This window comes from Scyliorhinus torazame, chromosome 31 (genome assembly GCF_047496885.1).
Source record: "Scyliorhinus torazame isolate Kashiwa2021f chromosome 31, sScyTor2.1, whole genome shotgun sequence".
Classification (NCBI taxonomy): domain Eukaryota; kingdom Metazoa; phylum Chordata; class Chondrichthyes; order Carcharhiniformes; family Scyliorhinidae; genus Scyliorhinus; species Scyliorhinus torazame.
In genome coordinates, this window is record NC_092737.1 from 3,243,050 (window position 1) to 3,269,378 (window position 26,329).

The 26,329-nt window shown below is 51.2% G+C and overlaps 1 protein-coding gene across 2 annotated transcripts in view; it reads left to right on the forward strand.

The window, feature by feature from the left end:
* Window positions 1–26,329, forward strand: part of LOC140404616 (E3 ubiquitin-protein ligase RNF167-like) — a 148,434-nt gene that overhangs the window by 83,885 nt on the left and 38,220 nt on the right. The window contains exons 10-11 of one of the 2 annotated variants that reach the window (XM_072493220.1): window positions 5,213–5,293; window positions 9,359–9,734. In XM_072493220.1, the coding sequence (XP_072349321.1) occupies window positions 5,213–5,293; window positions 9,359–9,734 (457 nt within the window). Of the gene's footprint in view, window positions 1–5,194; window positions 5,294–9,358; window positions 9,735–26,329 lie in introns of both variants that reach the window. The other variant, XM_072493219.1, reaches the window with a different exon arrangement.

Below are 26,329 nucleotides of genomic sequence, written 5' to 3' on the forward strand. Positions count from 1 at the left end.
GCTACTGATGGCCAACCAGAGAAATACCCATTAATCCCCACTCTTGGCCTTCTATTAATTAACCAATCCTCTATCCATGCTACTACTTTCCCCTTAATGCCATGCATCTTTATCTTATGCATTAACCTTTTGTGTGGCACCTTGTCAAAGGCTTTCTGGAAATCCAGATATACCACATCCATTGGCTCCCCGTTATCTACCGCACTGGCAATGTCCTCAAACAATTCCACTAAACTAGTTAGGCACGACCTGCCCTTTCTGAACCCATGCTGCGTCTGCCCAATGGGACAATTTCCATCCAGATGCCTCGCTGTTTCTTCCTTGATGATAGATTCCAGCATCTTCCCCACTACCGAAGTTAAGCTAACTGGCCTATAATTACCCACTTTCTGCCTACCTCCTTTTTTAAACAGTTAACCTCATCTGTAATTCCATCTGCCAGGAAAAGGTGTCCTAACCTTTCCACGTATTCAGCCCCCCCCCCTCACCCCGCCCCTCCACAACTCACTAAACTTAGCCATGGCCGCCGACCCGTTTTTCATCGGTAAGCTCACGAAACCGGCTGCTTAGAGCTTTCGACCCCCATTCACATTGCAAACTCGCTACTCACTCTACCTTGAATTTTCCTGCTCCTGTTTAATCCTCGTCGCCAAAAAGGTAGTCAAACGCATCGTGAAAATTCAATCTTCTGTGCTTATTAAAAAATATCAATTTAACAGCATGGATTCAAAAGCTAGCAACAGCTATACTCAACTATTCATAGGCTCCTCGTGGCAAATACTAAAACCTGCGCAAGCCTGCGCTACCAATAACGTCCACACTTGCTAAAGACATCATCATATAATCGAATAGGAAGATGCTCAATACAACACCCCACAACAATACCTATTTAAAGTGCAAGTGAATCTCGAGTTAATATCCACGACCTGCATATGCAATTAATCTACAGTTAAGTATTACAATCCCGTACCAGACCCCAACAGTGGCTGGGATATGGGACAGAAACCCCAATATTTAATTTTAATTTTGTAAAGAGTGTGAGGAAAGGATTCCTCGCTGCAGGAGTGATCTCACGCAGAATAGGGATATGGTATACTGAAACAAACATTATTACTGACACAGTATTGAAATATCTTTAACATCACACAAGAAAATAGCTGACAATTACCCCATAAACAATGCTTTTCAATATGGTGACACGATAACCCTTAACTGCTACCTTTGTTTAATAATAATAATCTTTATTGTCACAAGTAGGCTCACATTAACACTGCAATGAAGTTACTGTGAAAATCCCCTAGTCCCCACATTCCGGCGCCTGTTCGGGTCACAGAGGGAGAATTCAGAATGTCCAATTCACCTTCTTTCGGCACTTGTGGGAGGAAACCGGAGCATCCGGAGGAAACCCACGCAGACAGTGACCCAAGCCGGGAATCGAACCCGGGTCCCTGGCGCTGTGAAGCCACAGTGCTAACCACTGTGCTACCGTGCCGCCCCATTCAAACAACAGAACCAACTCAGATCTCAATCCACTTTTAAATACAGTTAACATCCCCACCCCCGGAATGACATTTTAATTTAACTAGTTTAGTTTCCTTTTGATGGGCAGCCCGTGGCACAGTGGTTAGCACTGGGACTGCGGCGCCGAGGTCCCAGGTTCAAATCCCAGCCCTGGGTCACTGTCCGTGGGGAGTTTGCACATTCTCCCTGTGTCTGCGTGGGTCTCACCCCCACAACCCAAATATGTGCAGGGTAGGTATATTGGCCGCGCTAAATTGCCCCTAAATTGGCAAAAACATAATTGGGTACTGTATTTAAATTTATAAAAGAAAGTTTTCTTTTGATTTATTTCTGTTCCGGTACCTGGCCAAGGGCTGCCAGCCGTGTCATCTTTGTTTAATGAAATGAAAAGAAATGAAAATCGCTTATTGTCACAAGTAGCTTCAAATGAAGTTACTGTGAAAAGCCCCTAGTCGCCACATTCCGGCACCGTTTTGCAGGAAAATTCCTGGGTCGGGGTAGGGAGGCGACTCCCCTCAGGAAATATTGTGTCAACTGGAAATTCTTTTCCAACATGACGGCAGTGACTGCATTTCAAAAGTACTTTACTGACTGTCACAGACTTGGACATATTCTGATCTTGAAAAACGCACAATAGAAATGGAGTGGTTAACACTGCTGCCTCACAGTGTCAGGGACCTGGGTTAGCACTGCTGTCTCACAGTGCGAAATACCCGGGTTAGCACTGCTGTCTCACAGTGCCAGGGACCCGGGTTAACACTGCTGTCTCACAGTGCGAAATACCCGGGTTAGCACTGCTGTCTCACAGTGCCAGGGACCCGGGTTAACACTGCTGTCTCACAGTGCGAAATATCCGGGTTAACACTGCTGTCTCACAGTGCCAGGGACCCGGGTTAACACTGCTGTCTCACAGTGCCAGGGACCCGGGTTAACACTGCTGTCTCGCAGTGTCAGGGACCCGGGTTAACACTGCTGTCTCACAGTGCGAAATATCCGGGTTAACACTGCTGTCTCACAGTGCCAGGGACCCGGGTTAACACTGCTGTCTCACAGTGCGAAATATCCGGGTTAACACTGCTGTCTCACAGTGCCAGGGACCCGGGTTAACACTGCTGTCTCACAGTGCGAAATATCCGGGTTAACACTGCTGTCTCACAGTGCCAGGGACCCGGGTTAACACTGCTGTCTCACAGTGCCAGGGACCCGGGTTAACACTGCTGTCTCACAGTGCGAAATATCCGGGTTAACACTGCTGTCTCACAATGCCAGGGACCCGGGTTAACACAACTGTCTCACAGTGCCAGGGACCCGGGTTAACACAACTGTCTCACAGTGCCAGGGACCCGGGTTAGCACTGCTGTCTCACAGTGCCAGGGACCCGGGTTAACACTGCTGTCTCACAGTGTCAGGGACCCGGGTTAACACTGCTGCCTCACAGTGTCAGGGACCCGGGTTAACACTGCTGCCTCACAGTGCCAGGGACCCGGGTTAACACTGTTGTCTCACAGTGTCAGGGACCCGGGTTAACACTGCTGTCTCACAGTGCGAAATATCCGGGTTAACACTGCTGTCTCACAGTGCCAGGGACCCGGGTTAGCACTGCTGTCTCACAGTGCCAGGGACCCGGGTTAACACTGCTGGCTCACAGTGCGAAATACCCAGGTTAACACTGCTGCCTCACAGTGCCAGGGACCCGGGTTAACACTGCTGTCTCACAGAGCGAAATAACCGGGTTAACACTGCTGCCTCACAGTGCCAGGGACCCGGGTTAACACTGCTGCCTCACAGTGCGAAATACCCGGGTTAACACTGCTGCCTCACAGTGCCAGGGACCCGGGTTAGCACTGCTGTCTCACAGTGCGAAATACCCGGGTTAACACTGCTGCCTCACAGTGCCAGGGACCCGGGTTAACACTGCTGTCTCACAGTGCCAGGGACCCGGGTTAGCACTGCTGTCTCACAGTGCGAAATACCCGGGTTAACACTGCTGCCTCACAGTGCCAGGGACCCGGGTTAATACTGCTGCCTCACAGTGCCAGGGACCCGGGTTAACACTGCTGTCTCACAGAGCCAGGGACCCGGGTTAACACTGCTGTCTCACAGTGCCAGGGACCCGGGTTAGCACTGCTGTCTCACAGTGCGAAATACCCGGGTTAACACTGCTGTCTCACAGTGCCAGGGACCCGGGTTAACACTGCTGCCTCACAGTGCCAGGGACCCGGGTTAACACTGCTGTCTCACAGAGCCAGGGACCCGGGTTAACACTGCTCTCTCACAGAGCCAGGGACCCGGGTTAACACTGCTGCCTCACAGTGCGAAATAACCGGGTTAACACTGCTGTCTCACAGTGCCAGGGACCCGGGTTAGCACTGCTGTCTCACAGTGCGAAATACCCGGGTTAACACTGCTGTCTCACAGTGCCAGGGACCCGGGTTAACACTGCTGCCTCACAGTGCCAGGGACCCGGGTTAACACTGCTGTCTCACAGAGCCAGGGACCCGGGTTAACACTGCTGTCTCACAGAGCCAGGGACCCGGGTTAACACTGCTGTCTCACAGAGCCAGGGACCCGGGTTAACACTGCTGTCTCACAGAGCCAGGGACCCGGGTTAACACTGCTGTCTCACAGTGCCAGGGACCCAGGTTAACACTGCTGCCTCACAGTGCCAGGGACCCGGGTTAACACTGCTGCCTCACAGAGCCAGGGACCCGGGTTAACACTGCTGCCTCACAGAGCCAGGGACCCGGGTTAACACTGCTGTCTCACTGTGCTAGGGACCCGGGTTAACACTGCTGCCTCACAGTGCCAGGGACCCGGGTTAACACTGCTGCCTCACAGAGCCAGGGACCCGGGTTAACACTGCAGTCTCACAGAGCCAGGGACCCGGGTTAACACTGCTGTCTCACAGTGCCAGGGACCCGGGTTAACACTGCTGCCTCACAGAGCCAGGGACCCGGGTTAACACTGCTGTCTCACAGTGCCAGGGACCCGGGTTAACACTGCAGTCTCACAGTGCCAGGGACCGGGTTAACACTGCTGTCTCACAGCGCCAGGGACCCGGGTTAACACTGCTGTCTCACAGTGCCAGGGACCCGGGTTAACACTGCTGTCTCAGAATGCTGGGGAATTGGGTTAACACTGCTGCCTCACAGTGCCAGGGACCCGGGTTAACACTGCTGCCTCACAGAGCCAGGGACCCGGGTTAACACTGCTGTCTCAGAATGCTGGGGAATTGGGTTCGATTCCAACCTCGGGCTACTGTCTGTGTGGAGTTTGCACTTTCTTCCCATGTCAACATTGGTTTCTACCGGGTGCTCCAGTTTCCTCCCACAATCCAAAGTTGTGGAGGTTAGGTGGATTGGCCATGCTAAATTGCCCCTAGGTGGGGTTACGGAGATCGGGCTGGGGATTCGGTCTGGGTAGGGTGATCGTTCAGAGGGCCCGTGCAGATCGATGGGCCGAATGGCCTCCTTCTGCCCTGTCGGGATTCTGTATGAAATCCAAGTCTTTCTTTCACAAGAGAACAGCTGTGAAGTTACCAGAATAAAATGTTGCTGCTTTCAGAGAGAGAGAGAGGATTGGGAGATAGGGAGTGGATTGGAGGTATTGTGTCCACTGAATTCTTTGTGTTCCTATAATCCTGTCAGTCCCTATCCTGTCACTTATGTAGCAGTGTTGTGTTTAAATGCAGGGGATGGATATGAAGTGTGTGCGATCTGCCTGGACGAGTACGAGGAAGGTGACAAACTGCGGATATTGCCCTGCACACACGGTGAGCCAATTCTATTACTTGTGTAAGTTTCTGGGGGGGGCAGCACGGCGGCACAGTGGGTTAGCACTGCTGCCTCACGGCGCCGAGTTCCCAGGTCCGATCCCGGCCCCGGGTCACTGTCCGTGTGGGGTTTGCACATTCTCCCCGTGTGTGCGTGGGTTTCGCCCCCACAACCCAAAGATGTGCAGGGCAGGTGGATTGGCCGCGCTAAATTGCCCCTTAATTGGGAAAAATGAATTGGATAGTCTAAATTTAAATTTATTAAAAATGCGTAAGTTTCTGGGACTGCAGGCGACAGTCTTGGAATCATTGATATTCAACCAATGTAAAAAGGGGGGAATAGCTCGCAGGACATGAAAGCACATTGTGAATCATCACCTTGTTCAGTTCAGATGCTGACGTTAACCTCGGCACTCCTGGATAATGGAACACACAAATGCGTTGGCCCACCTGCCCTGATCACCATCCAACCATCGTACAGGAAAGTGATGTGTGTGTCAGCGAATGCGAGCTTTGGCAATTACATTGAGAAGCTAATTGCCTTGTTAAAGTAAAAGGTTGAGGCCCCAGGACCCCTGCGGGACGGGACTCCACTCGGCACATCGTACCAATCGGGAAAAAAACACTTCTGCCAGCCAGCCAATTTCCTTTCCAGGCTAATTCGTTACCCTGCTACACCATGAGCTTGGATTTTCTGCAATAACCTTTGACCTGACAAGGTGGCACAGGGGTTAGTTAGCACTGCTGCCTCACAGCGTCGGCGACCCGGGTTCAATTCTGGCCTTGGTCACCGTCTGTGCGGCGTTTCCCCGTGTCTGCGTGGGTTTCCTCCGGGTGCTCCGGTTTCCTCCCACAGTCCAAAGATGTGCAGGTTAGGTGGATTGGCCATGATAAAATTGCTCCTTCGTCTCCAAGGATGTACAGGTTTAGTGGGGTTACAGAGATACGATGCGGGGGCAGGCCAGGGTAGGGCGCTCTTTCAGGGGCCGGTAAAGGCTCAATGGGCCGAATGGCCTCCTCCTGCACTGTAGAGATTCCATGATTCTACCTTACCTTCTGGGAAATCCAAATACACATCTACAGGTTCCCCTTTAACAGTTATCCCTTCAGAGAACTCTTTCTGGTTAAACATGCTTTCCCTTTCACAGCACCATGGTGACTCTTCCCGATCACTTTGAGTTCCTCCAAGCGCCAAGCTATAATGATTGATTCTAATACCTTTCCCACGACGCCTCAAGCTAACTGGTCTTCCTGTTTCCTCCCTTGCTGACTATAGCAGTTATATTTGCTGCTTTCTGATCTGATTAAACCTTTCCAGAAAATTAGCACAAAACACATCTACTGCCTCATTAGCCACCTCTTCTGCCTGAGGACAAGGTTTAACTTCACTGACCATTCTCCATTGCAGAATGTACTAACAACATATCACATCACAATTGTGTGGTTCTGAGCACGTTCAGGAGAGAAAAATAATGAAAAAAAGACTGTTTCGGGGTTAGTCACTCCACCCATTAATGCTAAACCTCCTGAAGGTGGTTTACTCAAGGAATTCCTCCAGCGGTTTTCAGATCAGTGCCTGTTGTAACATTTTTAAGAATATTGTCTCAATAGATTTAGGGCAGCACGGTAGCACAGTGGTTAGCACTGTGGCTTCACAGATCCAGGGTCCCAGGTTCGATTCTCCGTTGGGTCACTGTCTGTACGTTCTCCCCGTGTCTGCGTGGGTTTCCTCCGGGTGCTCCGGTTTCCTCCCACAGTCCAAAGATGTGCAGGTTAGGTGGATTGGCCAGGCTAAATTGCCCTTAGTGTCCAAAAAGATTGGGAGGGATTATTGGGCTATGGGGGTAGGATGGAAGTGAGGGCTTAAATGGGGCGGTCCAGACTCGATGGGCCGAATGGCCTCCTTCTGCACCGTATGTTCTACGTCTGTGTTTATGTCTAGATGGTGACAGCTCTATCCAATCTTTCAGAGAATCGTTTTTCACTCTGCGTTTGAATCAGTGCCACGTTTGGGAGAATGAGCTAGACCCGCGGAAGAGCCACGGGGATGTGTCAACAGATGGTCCATCATTGAATTTGTAGCTGGTTACTTTAAGCAAACATTGGACTCACATTCAATGACATTGGTGTGTTCAGCAGCACAGCCAGTCGGGAATAGTGTGTTCCTTTTGGAATTCTTTTACTGGATGTGGGTTCAGCGAGCATTTATTACCCATTAAATCATCTAGGAGCAGAATTAGGCCACTCGGCCCATCGAGTCTGCTCCGCCATTCAATCATGGCTGATATTTTCTCATCCCCATTCTCCTGCCTTCTCCCCATACCCCCTGATCCCTAATTACCCCTGAGAAGGTAGTGGTGAGCTGCTACGGTCTCTTGTGGTGTAGGTACACCCACTGTGCTGTTTGGAAGAGCGATCTAATTGGTGCAAAATTGAGAAGATCCTTATTTGTATTGCTGTAAGGATTTGGTCTTTCTCCTTGTCCATTGCACGTGCAGCTTTGAAGGCACTTGAAATGTTCGAAGTTAACCATCCTGGATATTTTCCTGGTATACATTAATGATCCTGACTTTGGTAAACAGGGAATCATTTCCAGATTTTGGGATGGTACAAAACTCCCAAACCTTGTAAACTCAGAGGACCGTGTAGATCTTCAACAGGACATGTCCACATTGGTGGAATGGTTGGTGGGTTGCAGGTGAAGATCACGGACCAATGTGATGAGATACGGTTGCACCTCAGGTGGAAGACTGTGTGCAGTTCCGAGTGCTGGATTTGACGAAGGATGTGAAGTCATTGGAGAGGGTGCAGAAGAGGTTCACCAGAATGGTTCCAGGGATCAGAAACCTCAGTTGTCAGGATAGATTGGCAAATTTAGGAACCTCTCCTCTGCTGGGAAAGAGGAGGTTTGTTAAAAGTTTTTAAAATCATGAGGACCTGGATATAGATAGAGGAAACTCTTGCCATTGACGTCACTGTTGTCTGTACACTTCAGACACTTCGATTAGATACGTTTATTAAGGTTTTCCATTTTGACAATCAACAAAACCACAAAAATGAAAATAAAGCTCTTGGCCTTTGCTATATCCAGTGTCTTCAGCCAGTCTCTCTGCTCTTGGAGAATAATCCCAGTGCTTTTGTTTAAAAATTAGCACAATGTTCTTTTACTGTAACGATAAGGGGTGGGATTCTCCATCGTCGGGATCCTCCGCTTGGCCGACAGTGTACTCACGCCCGGGGATTTCCCAGTGGCGTTGGGGATGCCCACAATGGGAAACCCCATTGGCCAGCTGCCGGGACGGAGGGCACGGTTGTCGGCGGGGGCGCACCGCGCAGGAAAACACAACTGCCAGGATGGAGAGCCCCACCCAAGATATTTATTGGCGCATTGAAGGCTGCACAGACATGCTAGGTTGAGAAAACAGTTACCAAGGTCTGCAGGATCCCGGGCTTTATGAATAGAGGCACGGAGTACAAAACCTCCACAGAACACCGTCCAGCCTCAGTGCCCCCACTTCTGGACATCGCCCTTTGGGAAGGATGCGAAGGCATTGGAAAAGATGCAGAAAGAAATGACAAGAATGGTTCTAGGATTGAGAGGCTTCAATTTGGTGGAGGATGGGAGAAGGGAAGTTTGAGAGGCGATTTCATGCTAGGTGTTCAAAACCATGAGGGCTCCTGGCAGAACGGATGGAGGCATGTTATTCCCATTGACAGACACCGAGGCGACGTGAGGAGAAGCGGCAAGCGATTACGGTCTGGAATATGCTGCCTGAGAGGCAGATTTAATTGTGGCTTTCAGAAGGGAATTGGACAATTGGAGGAAGAAGTTGCAGAGATCTCAGGGAAAGGCAGGGCAGTGACACCAGAGAAATCGTGCTTACCATTCTAAGATTCCATAAATTGAAAGAAATGTGCCTGTATAATAATATTGCACTGCAGAAGTCGGATAGTCCGCATCCTGATGATGCACGATAAATACATACTCTTTAGTCTTGGGATTTATTCAGACTCTGCCCTTTTAATTGTGTTCTTTTCTCCCCCCCACCCACCTCCCAAACACAGCGTACCACTGTAAATGTGTGGACACGTGGCTAACACAGACCAAAAAAACCTGCCCCGTCTGCAAACAGCGCGTCCTGCGATCAGCCAACGACTCTGAGTCAGGATCCGATGCGGAAAACCACCCGGAAGGTGATGAGCACCACTCAGAACACACCCCGCTGCTGCGGGCGTCTTCATCCTCTGCCACGCACACATTCGGCTCCATGAGCAATTCCCTCAGGCAGCCTGACGACGGATCGAGTCAGGGTGGTTCCAGCGATACCCACACCGAAGGCGAGGAGATTCCAGACCACAAGCCAGAGGACCGTAGTGACTCTTCCAACAGCACGGGATCTGGGTCTGAACCTCGCCTCAATCCTGCAAAAGTTTGCAATGTGTAATTAAGAATCTTGGGCTTTATCCTGATATTATCTGTAAAACTGCAATCATTAATGTTTGACTCAAGCTCAACCAGAGCTTTATTTCAGATTCTTTGGGTGTGTGTTTGGGGGGGCGGTGGGGGGGGGGGGGGGTATCATTTAAAATATATATTTTTGGTGTGAACAGGGGCAGGACTTGGTGAACAGCAGCTTTCGATTTTGATCATTGGAGCACAGGCTGGATTTGAAACTGCACAAGGGCCTTCCACCCAGCGCCAGCGTTACAATCATACCTTCCCGACTTTGTGACAAATGTTCCACAGGGCAGGGACAGGAGAACAGCAGCAGAATAAGGTGACTATCGTAACAAACACCGGGTCGCTCCTCCTATTTCTGCAGGAAGTGAATGAATTAGAAAGCACAGCGTCCTAGAACCCGTCCTATTTTCTACACTGGTCTCGGTTGTATCATCCTCCCAGCTGTACTGTGCGTTACCTAGAAGTGAACTACTTTCACTGTCTCTACCCACGCCAAGATAAACACACTGATATACGCTTCTTAAATGTATAGTAAATAATCTTTATTATTGTCACAAGCAGGCTTACGTTAACACTGCAATGAAGTTACTGTGAAAAGCCCCTAGCCCCCTATTCCGGCACCTGTTCGGGTACACAGAGGGAGAATTCAGAATGTCCAATTCGCCCAGCAGCACGTCTTTCGGGACTTGTGGGAGGAAACCGGAGCACCCGGAGGAAACCCACGCAGACACGGGGAGAACGTGCAGACTCCGCACAGACAGTGACCCAGCGGGGAATCGAACCCGGGACCCTGGCGCTGTGAAGCAATAATGCTAACCACTGTGCTACCGTGCTGCCCTCAATGCCTGGAATGTGAATGTGGAACAGCAGCAGGCTGTATGCTGCAGTGACTTGTGAGATCCCCAGACACCCCAGACTGAAGAGGGAAGGGGTCCGCCAATATCTTTGTGTAATCGTGTAATACACTCCGATTATTATCAGCCTGCCCACCAAAATGTTATTTTGTTTGCTCCAGTTGTGCGATTACTCGGACAGACAGGAATAAGTTGTGATCATGATGGGGGAGGGATTTTACAGCGGGGAATGTGACCGGACTCAGGAAGCTGAGGAGCAATGCAGCCGTGGATGTTGGTGACATTCCTTACATTCCCAATCTTCTGGTTTGTTTAGTTGCTTGTAGCCACTTAATGATTTCTTAAACCATGTAGCATTTGAAAATGATTGCTATCCATAAATGAGGACCAATGTCTCGGAGATTGCTTCCTGCTGATCTTATACCCTGAATAAGTGTCTCAAATATATTACAAAGAAGAGAAATCTTATCGTCTCCTCCCATTTAACATTTACACACCATGGTCAGCGTCTCCTCCCATTGAACATTTACACACCCGGGTCAGTGTGTCCTCCCATTGACCATTTACAAGCCCGGGTCAGTGTGTGCTCCCATTGAACATTTACACACTCAGGTCAGCATGTCCTCCCATTGAACATTTACACACCCGGGTCAGCGTGTCCTCCCATTGACCATTTACACGCCCGGGTCAGCGTGTGCTCCCATTGAACATTTACACACTCAGGTCAGCGTGTCCTCACATTGAACATTTACACACCCAGGTCAGCGTAACCTCCCATTGAACATTTACACACCCGGGTCAGCGTGTACTCCCATTGAACATTAACACACCCGGGTCAGCGTATCCTCCGATTGAACATTTACACACCTGGGTCAGCGTGTCCTCCCATTGACCATTTACACACCCGGGTCAGCGTGTCCTCCTATTGAACATTTACACACCCGGGTCAGCGTGTCCTCCCATTGACCATTTACACGCCCGGGTCAGCGTGTGCTCCCATTGAACATTTACACACCTGGGTCAGCGTGTCCTCCCATTGAACATTTACACACCCGGGTCAGCGTGTCCTCCCATTGACCATTTACACACCCGGGTCAGCGTGTCCCCCGATTGAACATTTACGCACCTGGGTCAGCGTGTCCTCCCATTGAACATTTACACACCCGGGTCAGCGTGTCCTCCCATTGAACATTTACACACCCGGGTCAGCGTGTCCTCCCATTGAACATTTACACACCCGGGTCAGCGTGTGCTCCCATTGAACATTTACACACCTGGGTCAGCGTGTCCTCCCATTGAACATTTACACACCCGGGTCAGCGTGTCCTCCCATTGAACATTTACACACCTGGGTCAGCGTGTCCTCCCATTGAACATTTACACACCCGGGTCAGCGTGTCCTCCCATTGAACATTTACACACCCGGGTCAGCGTGACCTCCCATTGAACATTTACACACCAAGTCAGCGTGTCCTCCCATTGAACATTTACACACCCAGGTCAGCGTGTCCTCCCATTGAACATTTACACACCCAGATCACAGTCTCCTCCCATTGAGCATTTACACACCCGGGTCAGCGGGTCCTCCCATTGAACATTTACACACCCGGGTCAGCGTGTCCTCCCATTGAACATTTACACGCCATGGTCAGCGTGTCCTCCCATTGAGCATTTACACACCCGGGTCAGCGGGTCCTCCCATTGAACATTTACACACCCGGGTCAGCGTGTCCTCCCATTGAACATTTACACACCCGGGTCAGCGTGTCCTCCCATTGAACATTTACACGCCATGGTCAGCGTGTCCTCCCATTGAGCATTTACACACCCGGGTCAGCGGGTCCTCCCATTGAACATTTACACACCATGGTCAGCGTGTCCTCCCATTGAGCATTTACACACCCGGGTCAGCGTGACCTCCCATTGAACATTTACACTCCCGGGTCACCGTGTCCTCCCATTGAACATTTACACACCATGGTCAGTGTGTCCTCCCATTGAACATTTACACACCCGGGTCAGCGTGTCCTCCCATTGAACATTTACACACCATGGTCAGCGTGTCCTCCCATTGAGCATTTACACACCCGGGTCAGCGGGTCCTCCCATTGAACATTTACACACCCGGGTCAGCGTGACATCCCATTGAACATTTACACACCCGGGTCAGCGTGACATCCCATTGAACATTTACACACCTGGGTCAGCGTGTCATCCCATTGAACATTTACACACCCGGGTCAGCGTGTCCTCCCATTGAACATTTACACACCATGGTCAGTGTGTCCTCCCATTGAACATTTACACACCCGGGTCAGCGTGTCCTCCCATTGAACATTTACACACCATGGTCAGCGTGTCCTCCCATTGAGCATTTACACACCCGGGTCAGCGGGTCCTCCCATTGAACATTTACACACCCGGGTCAGCGTGTCCTCCCATTGAACATTTACACACCATGGTCAGCGTGTCCTCCCATTGAACATTTACACACCCGGGTCAGCGTGTGCTCCCATTGAACATTTACACACCCGGGTCAGCGTCTCCTCCCATTGAACATTTACACACCCGGGTCAGCGGGTCCTCCCATTGAACATTTACACACCAAGATCAGCGTCACCTCCCATTGAACATTTACACACCCAGGTCAGCGTGTGCTCCCATTGAACATTTACACACCCAGGTCAGCGTGACCTCCCATTGAACATTTACACACCCAGGTCAGTGTGTCCTCCCATTGAACATTTACACACCCAGATCACGGTCTCCTCCCATTGAGCATTTACACACCCGGGTCAGCGGGTCCTCCCATTGAGCATTTACACACCCGGGTCAGCGGGTCCTCCCATTGAACATTTACACACCCAGGTCGACGTGTCCTCCCATTGAACATTTACACACCCGGGTCAGTGTGTCCTCCCATTGAACATTTACACACCCAGGTCAGCGTGACCTCCCATTGCAAATTTACACACCCGGGTCAGCGTGTGCTCCCATTGAACATTTACACACCCAGGTCAGCGTGTGCTCCCATTGAACATTTACACACCCGGGTCAGCGTGTGCTCCCATTGAACATTGACACAGCCGGGTCAGCGTGACCTCCCATTGAACATTTGCACACCCAGGTCAGCGTGTCCTCCCATTGAACATTTACACACCCAGGTCAGCGTGTCCTCCCATTGAACATTTACACACCCGGGTCAGCCTGTGCTCCCATTGAACATTTACACACCCGGGTCAGCGTGACCTCCCTTTGAACATTTACACACCCGGGTCAGCGTGACCTCCCATTGAACATTTACACACCCGGGTCAATGTGTGCTCCCATTGAACTTTTACACACCCGGGTCAGTGTGTGCTCCCATTGAACATTTACACACCCGGGTCAGTGTGTGCTCCCATTGAACATTTACACACCCGGGTCAGTGTGTGCTCCCATTGAACATTTACACACCCGGGTCAGTGTGTGCTCCCATTGAACATTTACACACCCGGGTCAGCGTGTGCTCCCATTGAACATTTACACACCCGGGTCAGCGAGTCCTCCCATTGAACATTTACACACCCAGGTCAGCGTGACCTCCCATTGAATATTTACACACCCAGGTCAGCGTGACCTCCCATTGAACATTTACACACCCAGGTCAGCATGTGCTCTCATTCAACATTTACACACGCAGGTCAGCGTGACCTCCCATTTCAAATTTACACACCATGGTCAGCGTGTCCTCCCATTGAACATTTACACACCCGGGTCAGCGAGTCCTCCCATTGAACATTTACACACCCAGGTCAGCGTGTCCTCCCATTGAACATTTACACACCCAGGTCAGCATGTGCTCTCATTCAACATTTACACACCCAGGTCAGCGTGACCTCCCATTGAACATTTCCACACCCAGGTCAGCGTGTGCTCCTATTGAACATTTACACACCATGGTCAGCGTGTCCTCCCATTGAACATTTACACACCCGGGTCAGCGTGAGCTCCCATTGAACATTTACACACCCAGGTCAGCGTGTCCTCCCATTGAACATTTACACACCCAGGTCAGCGTGTGCTCTCATTCAACATTTACACACCCGGGTCAGCGTGTCCTCCCATTGAACATTTACACACCCGGTTCAGCGTGACCTCCCATTGAACATTTACACACCCAGGTCAGCGTGTCCTCCCATTGAACATTTGCACACCCGGGTCAGCGTGCCCTCCCATTGAACATTTACACACCCGGGTCAGCGTGTCCTCCCATTGCAAATTTACACACCCGGGCCAGCGTGTCCTCTCATTGACCATTTACACACCCAGGTCAGCGTGTCCTCCCATTGAACATTTACACACCCGGGTCAGTGTGTCCTCCCATTGAACATTTACATACCCGGGTCAGCGTGTCCTCCCATTGCAAATTTACACACCCAGGTCAGCGTGTGCTCCCATTGAACATTTACACACGCAGATCGGCGTGACATCCCATTGCAAATTTACACACCCAGGTCAGCGTCTCCTTCCATTGAACATTTACACACTCGGGTCAGCGTGAGCTCCCATTGAACATTTACACACCCAGGCCAGTGTGTGCTCCCATTCAACATGTACACACTCAGGTCAGCGTGTCCTCCGATTGAACATTTACACACCCGGGTCAGCGTGTCCTCCCATTGAACATTTACGCACCCGGGTCAGCGTGTCCTCCCATTGAACATTTACACACCCGGGTCAGCGTGTCCTCCCATTGAACATTTACACACCCAGGTCAGCGTATGCTCCCATTGAACATTTACACACCCGGGTCAGCGTGTCCTCCCATTGAACATTTACACACCCGGGTCAGCGTGTCCTCCCATTGAACATTTACACACCTAGGTCAGCGTATGCTCCCATTGAACATTTGCACACCCAGGTCAGCGTGACCTCCCATTGAACATTTACACACCCGGGTCAGCGTGTGCTCCCATTGAACATTTACACACCCAGGTCAGCGTAACCTCCCATTGAACATTTACACACCAAGGTCAGCGTGACCTCCCATTGAACATTTACACACCCGGGTCAGCGTGTGCTCCCATTGAACATTTACACACCCAGGTCAGCGTATCCTCCCATTGAACATTTACACACCCAGGTCAGCGTGTCCTCCCATTGAACATTTACACACCCGGGTCAGCGAGTCCTCCCATTGAACATTTACACACCCAGGTCAGCGTGATCTCCCATTGAATATTTACACACCCAGGTCAGCGTGACCTCCCATTGAACATTTACACACCCAGGTCAGCATGTGCTCCTATTGAACATTTACACACCATGGTCAGCGTGTCCTCCCATTGAACATTTACACACCCGGGTCAGCGTGAGCTCCCATTGAACATTTACACACCCAGGTCAGCGTGTCCTCCCATTGAACATTTACACACACAGGTCCGCGTGTGCTCTCATTCAACATTTACACACCCGGGTCAGCGTGTCCTCCCATTGAACATTTACACACCCGGTTCAGCGAGACCTCCCATTGAACATTTACACACCCAGGTCAGCGTGTCCTCCCATTGAACATTTGCACACCCGGGTCAGCGTGCCCTCCCGTTGAACATTTACACACCCGGGTCAGCGTGTCCTCCCATTGCAAATTTACACACCCGGGCCAGCGTGTCCTCTCATTGACCATTTACACACCCAGGTCAGCGTGTCCTCCCATTGAACATTTACACACCCGGGTCAGCGTGCCCTCCCATTGAACATTTACACACTCGGGTCAGCGTGAGCTCCCATTGAACATTTACACACCCAGGCCAGTGTGTGCTCCCATTCAACATGTACACACTCAGGTCAGCGTGTCCTCCCATTGAACATTTACACACCCGGGTCAGCGTGTCCTCCCATTGAACATTTACACACCCAGGTCAGCGTATGCTCCCATTGAACATTTACACACCCGGGTCAGCGTGTCCTCCCATTGAACATTTACACACCCGGGTCAGCGTGTCCTCCCATTGAACATTTACACACCCAGGTCAGCGTATGCTCCCATTGAACATTTGCACACCCAGGTCAGCGTGACCTCCCATTGAACATTTACACACCCGGGTCAGCGTGTGCTCCCATTGAACATTTACACACCCAGGTCAGCGTAACCTCCCATTGACATTTACACACCAAGGTCAGCATGACCTCCCATTGAACATTTACACACCCGGGTCAGCGTGTGCTCCCATTGAACATTTACACACCATGGTCAGCGTGTCCTCCCATTGAACATTTACACACCCGGGTCAGCGTGAGCTCCCATTGAACATTTACACACCCAGGTCAGCGTGTCCTCCCATTGAACATTTACACACACAGGTCCGCGTGTGCTCTCATTCAACATTTACACACCCGGGTCAGCGTGTCCTCCCATTGAACATTTACACACCCGGTTCAGCGTGACCTCCCATTGAACATTTACACACCCAGGTCAGCGTGTCCTCCCATTGAACATTTGCACACCCGGGTCAGCGTGCCCTCCCGTTGAACATTTACACACCCGGGTCAGCGTGTCCTCCCATTGCAAATTTACACACCCGGGCCAGCGTGTCCTCTCATTGACCATTTACACACCCAGGTCAGCGTGTCCTCCCATTGAACATTTACACACCCGGGTCAGCGTGCCCTCCCATTGAACATTTACACACTCGGGTCAGCGTGAGCTCCCATTGAACATTTACACACCCAGGCCAGTGTGTGCTCCCATTCAACATGTACACACTCAGGTCAGCGTGTCCTCCCATTGAACATTTACACACCCGGGTCAGCGTGTCCTCCCATTGAACATTTACACACCCAGGTCAGCGTATGCTCCCATTGAACATTTACACACCCGGGTCAGCATGTCCTCCCATTGAACATTTACACACCCGGGTCAGCGTGTCCTCCCATTGAACATTTACACACCCAGGTCAGCGTATGCTCCCATTGAACATTTGCACACCCAGGTCAGCGTGACCTCCCATTGAACATTTACACACCCGGGTCAGCGTGTGCTCCCATTGAACATTTACACACCCAGGTCAGCGTAACCTCCCATTGACATTTACACACCAAGGTCAGCATGACCTCCCATTGAACATTTACACACCCGGGTCAGCGTGTGCTCCCATTGAACATTTACACACCCAGGTCAGCGTGTCCTCCCATTGAACATTTACACACCCAGGTCCGCGTGTCCTCCCATTGAACATTTACACACCTAGGTCAGCATGTGCTCTCATTCAACATTTACACACCCAGGTCAGCGTGACCTCCCATTTCAAATTTACACACCATGGTCAGCGTGTCCTCCCATTAAACATTTACACACCCGGGTCAGCGAGTCCTCCCATTAAACATTTACACACCCAGGTCACCGTGTCCTCCCATTGAACATTTACACACCCAGGTCAGCATGTGCTCTCATTCAACATTTACACACCCAGGTCAGCGTGACCTCCCATTGAACATTTCCACACCCAGGTCAGCGTGTGCTCCTATTGAACATTTACACACCATGGTCAGCGTGTCCTCCCATTGCACATTTACACACCCGGGTCAGCGTGAGCTCCCATTGAACATTTACACACCCAGGTCAGCGTGTGCTCCCATTGAACATTTACACACTCAGGTCAGCGTGTCCTCACATTGAACATTTACACACCCAGGTCAGCGTGACCTCCCATTGAACATTTACACACCCGGGTCAGCGTGTCCTCCCATTGACCATTTACACGCCCGGGTCAGCGTGTGCTCCCATTGAACATTAACACACCCGGGTCAGCGTGTCCTCCCATTGAACATTTACACACCTGGGTCAGCGTGTCCTCCCATTGACCATTTACACACCCGGGTCAGCGTGTCCTCCTATTGAACATTTACACACCCGGGTCTGCGTGTCCTCCCATTGACCATTTACACGCCCGGGTCTGCGTGTGCTCCCATTGACCATTTACACACCCGGGTCAGCGTGTCCTCCTATTGAACATTTACACACCCGGGTCAGCGTGTCCTCCTATTGACCATTTACACACCCGGGTCAGCGTGTCCTCCTATTGAACATTTACACACCTGGGTCAGCGTGTCCTCCCATTGACCATTTACACACCCAGGTCAGCGTGTCCTCCTATTGAACATTTACACACCCGGGTCAGCGTGTCCTCCTATTGAACATTTACACACCCGGGTCAGCGTGTCCTCCCATTGAACATTTACACACCCGGGGCAGCGTGTGCTCCCATTGAACATTTACACACCAGGTCAGCGTGTCCTCCCATTGAACATTTGCACACCCAGGTCAGCGTGTGCTCCCATTGAACATTTACACACCCAGGTCAGCGTGGCCTCCCATTGAACATTTACACACCCAGATCACGGTCTCCTCCCATTGAGCATTTACACACCCGTGTCAGCGGGTCCTCCCATTGAACATTTACACACCCGTGTCAGCGTGTCCTCCCATTGAACATTTACACACCATGGTCAGCGTGTCCTACCATTGAACATTTACACACCCAGATCACAGTCTCCTCACATTGAGCATTTACACACCCGGGTCAGCGGGTCCTCCCATTGAACATTTACACACCCGGGTCAGCGTGTCCTCCCATTGAACATTTACACACCATGGTCAGCGTGTCCTCCCATTGAACATTTATACACCCGGGTCAGCGTGCCCTCCCATTGAACATTTACACACCATGGTCAGTGTGTCCTCCCATTGAACATTTACACACCCGGGTCAGCGTGTCCTCCCATTGAACATTTACACACCATGGTCAGCGTGTCCTCCCATTGAGCATTTACACACCCGGGTCAGCGGGTCCTCCCATTGAACATTTACACACCCAGGTCAGCGTGTCCTCCCATTGAACATTTACACACCATGGTCAGCGTGTCCTCCCATTGAACATTTACACACCCGGGTCAGCGTGTCCTCCCATTGAACATTTACACACCCGTGTCAGCGTGTGCTCCCATTGAACATTTACACACCCAGGTCAGCGTGACCTCCCATTGAACATTTGCACACCCAGGTCAGCGTGTGCTCCCATTGAACATTTACACACCCGGGTCAGCGTGTCCTCCCATTGCAAATTTACACTCCCGGGTCAGCGTGCCCTCCCATTGAACATTTACAGCCGGGTCAGCGGGTCCTCCCATTGAACATTTACACACCAAGATCAGCGTGACCTCCCATTGAACATTTACACTCCCGGGTCAGCGTGTCCTCCCATTGAACATTTACAGCCGGGTCAGCGGGTCCTCCCATTGAACATTTACACACCAAGATCAGCGTGACCTCCCATTGAACATTTACACACCCAGGTCAGCGTGTGCTCCCATTGAACATTTACACACCCAGGTCTCCCATTGAACATTTACACACCCAGGTCAGCGTCACCTCCCATTGAACACTTAAACACCCGGGTCAGCGTGTCCTCCCATTGAACATTTACACACCCAGATCACGGTCTCCTCCCATTGAGCATTTACACACCCGGGTCAGCGGGTCCTCCCATTGAGCATTTACACACCCGGGTCAGCGGGTCCTCCCATTGAACATTTACACACCCAGGTCGGCGTGTCCTCCCATTGAACATTTACACACCCGGGTCAGTGTGTCCTCCCATTGAACATTTACACACCCAGGTCAGCGTGACCTCCCATTGCAAATTTACACACCCGGGTCAGCGTGTGCTCCCATTGAACATTTACACACCCAGGTCAGCGTGTGCTCCCATTGAACATTTACACACCCGGGTCAGCGTGTGCTCCCATTGAACATTGACACACCAAGGTCAGCGTGACCTCCCATTGAACATTTACACAGCCGGGTCAGCGTGACCTCCCATTGAACATTTGCACACCCAGGTCAGCGTGTCCTCCCATTGAACATTTACACACCCAGGTCAGCGTGTCCTCCCATTGAACATTTACATACCCGGGTCAGCGTGTCCTCCCAGTGAACATTTACACACCCGGGTCAGCGTGTGCTCCCATTGAACATTTTCACACCCGGGTCAGCGTGACCTCCCATTGAACATTTACACACCCGGGTCAGCGTGACCTCCCATTGAACATTTACACACCCGGGTCAATGTGTGCTCCCATTGAACTTTTACACACCCAGGTCAGTGTGTCCTCCCATTGAACATTTACACACCCGGGTCAGCGTGTCCTCCCATTGAACATTTACACACCCAGGTCAGCGTATGCTCCCATTGAACATTTACACACCCGGGTCAGCGTGTCCTCCCATTGAACATTTTCACACCCGGGTCAGCGTGTCCTCCCATTGAACATTTACACACCCAGGTCAGCGTATGCTCCCATTGAACATTTGCACACCCAGGTCAGCGTGACCTCCCATTGAACATTTACACACCCGGGTCAGCGTGTGCTCCCATTGAACATTTACACACCCAGGTCAGCGTAACCTCCCATTGAACATTTACACACCAAGGTCAGCGTGACCTCCCATTGAACATTTACACACCCGGGTCAGCGTGTGCTCCCATTGAACATTTACACACCCAGGTCAGCGTGTCCTCCCATTGAACATTTACACACCCAGGTCAGCGTGTCCTCCCATTGAACATTTACACACCCGGGTCAGCGTGACCTCCCATTGAACATTTACACACCCGGGTCAGCGAGTCCTCCCATTGAACATTTACACACCCAGGTCAGCGTGACCTCCCATTGAATATTTACACACCCAGGTCAGCGTGACCTCCCATTGAACATTTACACACCCAGGTCAGCATGTGCTCCTATTGAACATTTACACACCATCGTCAGCGTGTCCTCCCATTGAACATTTACACACCCGGGTCAGCGTGAGCTCCCATTGAACATTTACACACCCAGGTCAGCGTGTCCTCCCATTGAACATTTACACACCCAGGTCAGCGTGTGCTCTCATTCAACATTTACACACCCGGGTCAGCGTGTCCTCCCATTGAACATTTACACACCCGGTTCAGCGTGACCTCCCATTGAACATTTACACACCCAGGTCAGCGTGTCCTCCCATTGAACATTTGCACACCCGGGTCAGCGTGCCCTCCCATTGAACATTTACACACCCGGGTCAGCGTGTCCTCCCATTGCAAATTTACACACCCGGGCCAGCGTGTCCTCTCATTGACCATTTACACACCCAGGTCAGCGTGTCCTCCCATTGAACATTTACACACCCGGGTCAGTGTGTCCTCTCATTGACCATTTACACACCCAGGTCAGCGTGTCCTCCCATTGAACATTTACACACCCGGGTCAGTGTGTCCTCCCATTGAACATTTACACACCCGGGTCAGCGTGTCCTCCCATTGCAAATTTACACACCCATGTCAGCGTGTGCTCCCATTGAACATTTACACACGCAGATCGGCGTGACATCCCATTGCAAATTTACACACCCAGGTCAGCGTCTCCTTCCATTGAACATTTACACACCCGGGTCAGCGTGCCCTCCCATTGAACATTTACACACTCGGGTCAGCGTGAGCTCCCATTGAACATTTACACACCCAGGCCAGTGTGTGCTCCCATTCAACTTGTACACACTCAGGTCAGCGTGTCCTCCCATTGAACATTTACACACCTGGGTCAGCGTGTCCTCCCATTGAACATTTACGCACCCGGGTCAGCGTGTCCTCCCATTGAACATTTACACACCCGGGTCAGCGTGTCCTCCCATTGAACATTTACACACCCAGGTCAGCGTATGCTCCCATTGAACATTTACACACCCGGGTCAGCGTGTCCTCCCATTGAACATTTACACACCATGGTCAGCGTGTCCTCCCATTGAGCATTTACACACCCGGGTCAGCGGGTCCTCCCATTGAACATTTACACACCCGGGTCAGCGTGTCCTCCCATTGAACATTTACACACCATGGTCAGCGTGTCCTCCCATTGAACATTTACACACCCGGATCAGCGTGTCCTCCCATTGAACATTTACACACCCGGGTCAGCGTGTGCTCCCATTGAACATTTACACACCCGGGTCAGCGTCTCCTCCCATTGAACATTTACACACCCGGGTCAGCGGGTCCTCCCATTGAACATTTACACACCAAGATCAGCGTCACCTCCCATTGAACATTTACACACCCAGGTCAGCGTGTGCTCCCATTGAACATTTACACACCCAGGTCAGCGTGACCTCCCATTGAACATTTACACACCCAGGTCAGTGTGTCCTCCCATTGAACATTTACACACCCAGATCACGGTCTCCTCCCATTGAGCATTTACACACCCGGGTCAGCGGGTCCTCCCATTGAGCATTTACACACCCGGGTCAGCGGGTCCTCCCATTGAACATTTACACACCCAGGTCGACGTGTCCTCCCATTGAACATTTACACACCCGGGTCAGCGTGTGCTCCCATTGAACATTTACACACCCAGGTCAGCGTGTGCTCCCATTGAACATTTACACACCCGGGTCAGCGTGTGCTCCCATTGAACATTGACACACCAAGGTCAGCGTGACCTCCCATTGAACATTTACACAGCCGGGTCAGCGTGACCTCCCATTGAACATTTGCACACCCAGGTCAGCGTGTCCTCCCATTGAACATTTACACACCCAGGTCAGCGTGTCCTCCCATTGAACATTTACATACCCGGGTCAGCGTGTCCTCCCAGTGAACATTTACACACCCGGGTCAGCGTGTGCTCCCATTGAACATTTACACACCCGGGTCAGCGTGACCTCCCTTTGAACATTTACACACCCGGGTCAGCGTGACCTCCCATTGAACATTTACACACCCGGGTCAATGTGTGCTCCCATTGAACTTTTACACACCCGGGTCAGTGTGTGCTCCCATTGAACATTTACACACCCGGGTCAGTGTGTGCTCCCATTGAACATTTACACACCCGGGTCAGTGTGTGCTCCCATTGAACATTTACACACCCGGGTCAGTGTGTGCTCCCATTGAACATTTACACACCCGGGTCAGCGTGTGCTCCCATTGAACATTTACACACCCGGGTCAGCGAGTCCTCCCATTGAACATTTACACACCCAGGTCAGCGTGACCTCCCATTGAATATTTACACACCCAGGTCAGCGTGACCTCCCATTGAACATTTACACACCCAGGTCAGCATGTGCTCTCATTCAACATTTACACACGCAGGTCAGCGTGACCTCCCATTTCAAATTTACACACCATGGTCAGCGTGTCCTCCCATTGAACATTTACACACCCGGGTCAGCGAGTCCTCCCATTGAACATTTACACACCCAGGTCAGCGTGTCCTCCCATTGAACATTTACACACCCAGGTCAGCATGTGCTCTCATTCAACATTTACACACCCAGGTCAGCGTGACCTCCCATTGAACATTTCCACACCCAGGTCAGCGTGTGCTCCTATTGAACATTTACACACCATGGTCAGCGTGTCCTCCCATTGAACATTTACACACCCGGGTCAGCGTGAGCTCCCATTGAACATTTACACACCCAGGTCAGCGTGTCCTCCCATTGAACATTTACACACCCAGGTCAGCGTGTGCTCTCATTCAACATTTACACACCCGGGTCAGCGTGTCCTCCCATTGAACATTTACACACCCGGTTCAGCGTGACCTCCCATTGAACATTTACACACCCAGGTCAGCGTGTCCTCCCATTGAACATTTGCACACCCGGGTCAGCGTGCCCTCCCATTGAACATTTACACACCCGGGTCAGCGTGTCCTCCCATTGCAAATTTACACACCCGGGCCAGCGTGTCCTCTCATTGACCATTTACACACCCAGGTCAGCGTGTCCTCCCATTGAACATTTACACACCCGGGTCAGTGTGTCCTCCCATTGAACATTTACACACCCGGGTCAGCGTGTCCTCCCATTGCAAATTTACACACCCAGGTCAGCGTGTGCTCCCATTGAACATTTACACGCGCAGATCGGCGTGACATCCCATTGCAAATTTACACACCCAGGTCAGCGTCTCCTTCCATTGAACATTTACACACCCGGGTCAGCGTGCCCTCCCATTGAACATTTACACACTCGGGTCAGCGTGAGCTCCCATTGAACATTTACACACCCAGGCCAGTGTGTGCTCCCATTCAACATGTACACACTCAGGTCAGCGTGTCCTCCGATTGAACATTTACACACCCGGGTCAGCGTGTCCTCCCATTGAACATTTACGCACCCGGGTCAGCGTGTCCTCCCATTGAACATTTACACACCCGGGTCAGCGTGTCCTCCCATTGAACATTTACACACCCAGGTCAGCGTATGCTCCCATTGAACATTTACACACCCGGGTCAGCGTGTCCTCCCATTGAACATTTACACACCCGGGTCAGCGTGTCCTCCCATTGAACATTTACACACCTAGGTCAGCGTATGCTCCCATTGAACATTTGCACACCCAGGTCAGCGTGACCTCCCATTGAACATTTACACACCCGGGTCAGCGTGTGCTCCCATTGAACATTTACACACCCAGGTCAGCGTAACCTCCCATTGAACATTTACACACCAAGGTCAGCGTGACCTCCCATTGAACATTTACACACCCGGGTCAGCGTGTGCTCCCATTGAACATTTACACACCCAGGTCAGCGTATCCTCCCATTGAACATTTACACACCCAGGTCAGCGTGTCCTCCCATTGAACATTTACACACCCGGGTCAGCGAGTCCTCCCATTGAACATTTACACACCCAGGTCAGCGTGATCTCCCATTGAATATTTACACACCCAGGTCAGCGTGACCTCCCATTGAACATTTACACACCCAGGTCAGCATGTGCTCCTATTGAACATTTACACACCATGGTCAGCGTGTCCTCCCATTGAACATTTACACACCCGGGTCAGCGTGAGCTCCCATTGAACATTTACACACCCAGGTCAGCGTGTCCTCCCATTGAACATTTACACACACAGGTCCGCGTGTGCTCTCATTCAACATTTACACACCAGGTTCAGCGTGTCCTCCCATTGAACATTTACACACCCGGTTCAGCGTGACCTCCCATTGAACATTTACACACCCAGGTCAGCGTGTCCTCCCATTGAACATTTGCACACCCGGGTCAGCGTGCCCTCCCGTTGAACATTTACACACCCGGGTCAGCGTGTCCTCCCATTGCAAATTTACACACCCGGGCCAGCGTGTCCTCTCATTGACCATTTACACACCCAGGTCAGCGTGTCCTCCCATTGAACATTTACACACCCGGGTCAGCGTGCCCTCCCATTGAACATTTACACACTCGGGTCAGCGTGAGCTCCCATTGAACATTTACACACCCAGGCCAGTGTGTGCTCCCATTCAACATGTACACACTCAGGTCAGCGTGTCCTCCCATTGAACATTTACACACCCGGGTCAGCGTGTCCTCCCATTGAACATTTACACACCCAGGTCAGCGTATGCTCCCATTGAACATTTACACACCCGGGTCAGCGTGTCCTCCCATTGAACATTTACACACCCGGGTCAGCGTGTCCTCCCATTGAACATTTACACACCCAGGTCAGCGTATGCTCCCATTGAACATTTGCACACCCAGGTCAGCGTGACCTCCCATTGAACATTTACACACCCGGGTCAGCGTGTGCTCCCATTGAACATTTACACACCCAGGTCAGCGTAACCTCCCATTGACATTTACACACCAAGGTCAGCATGACCTCCCATTGAACATTTACA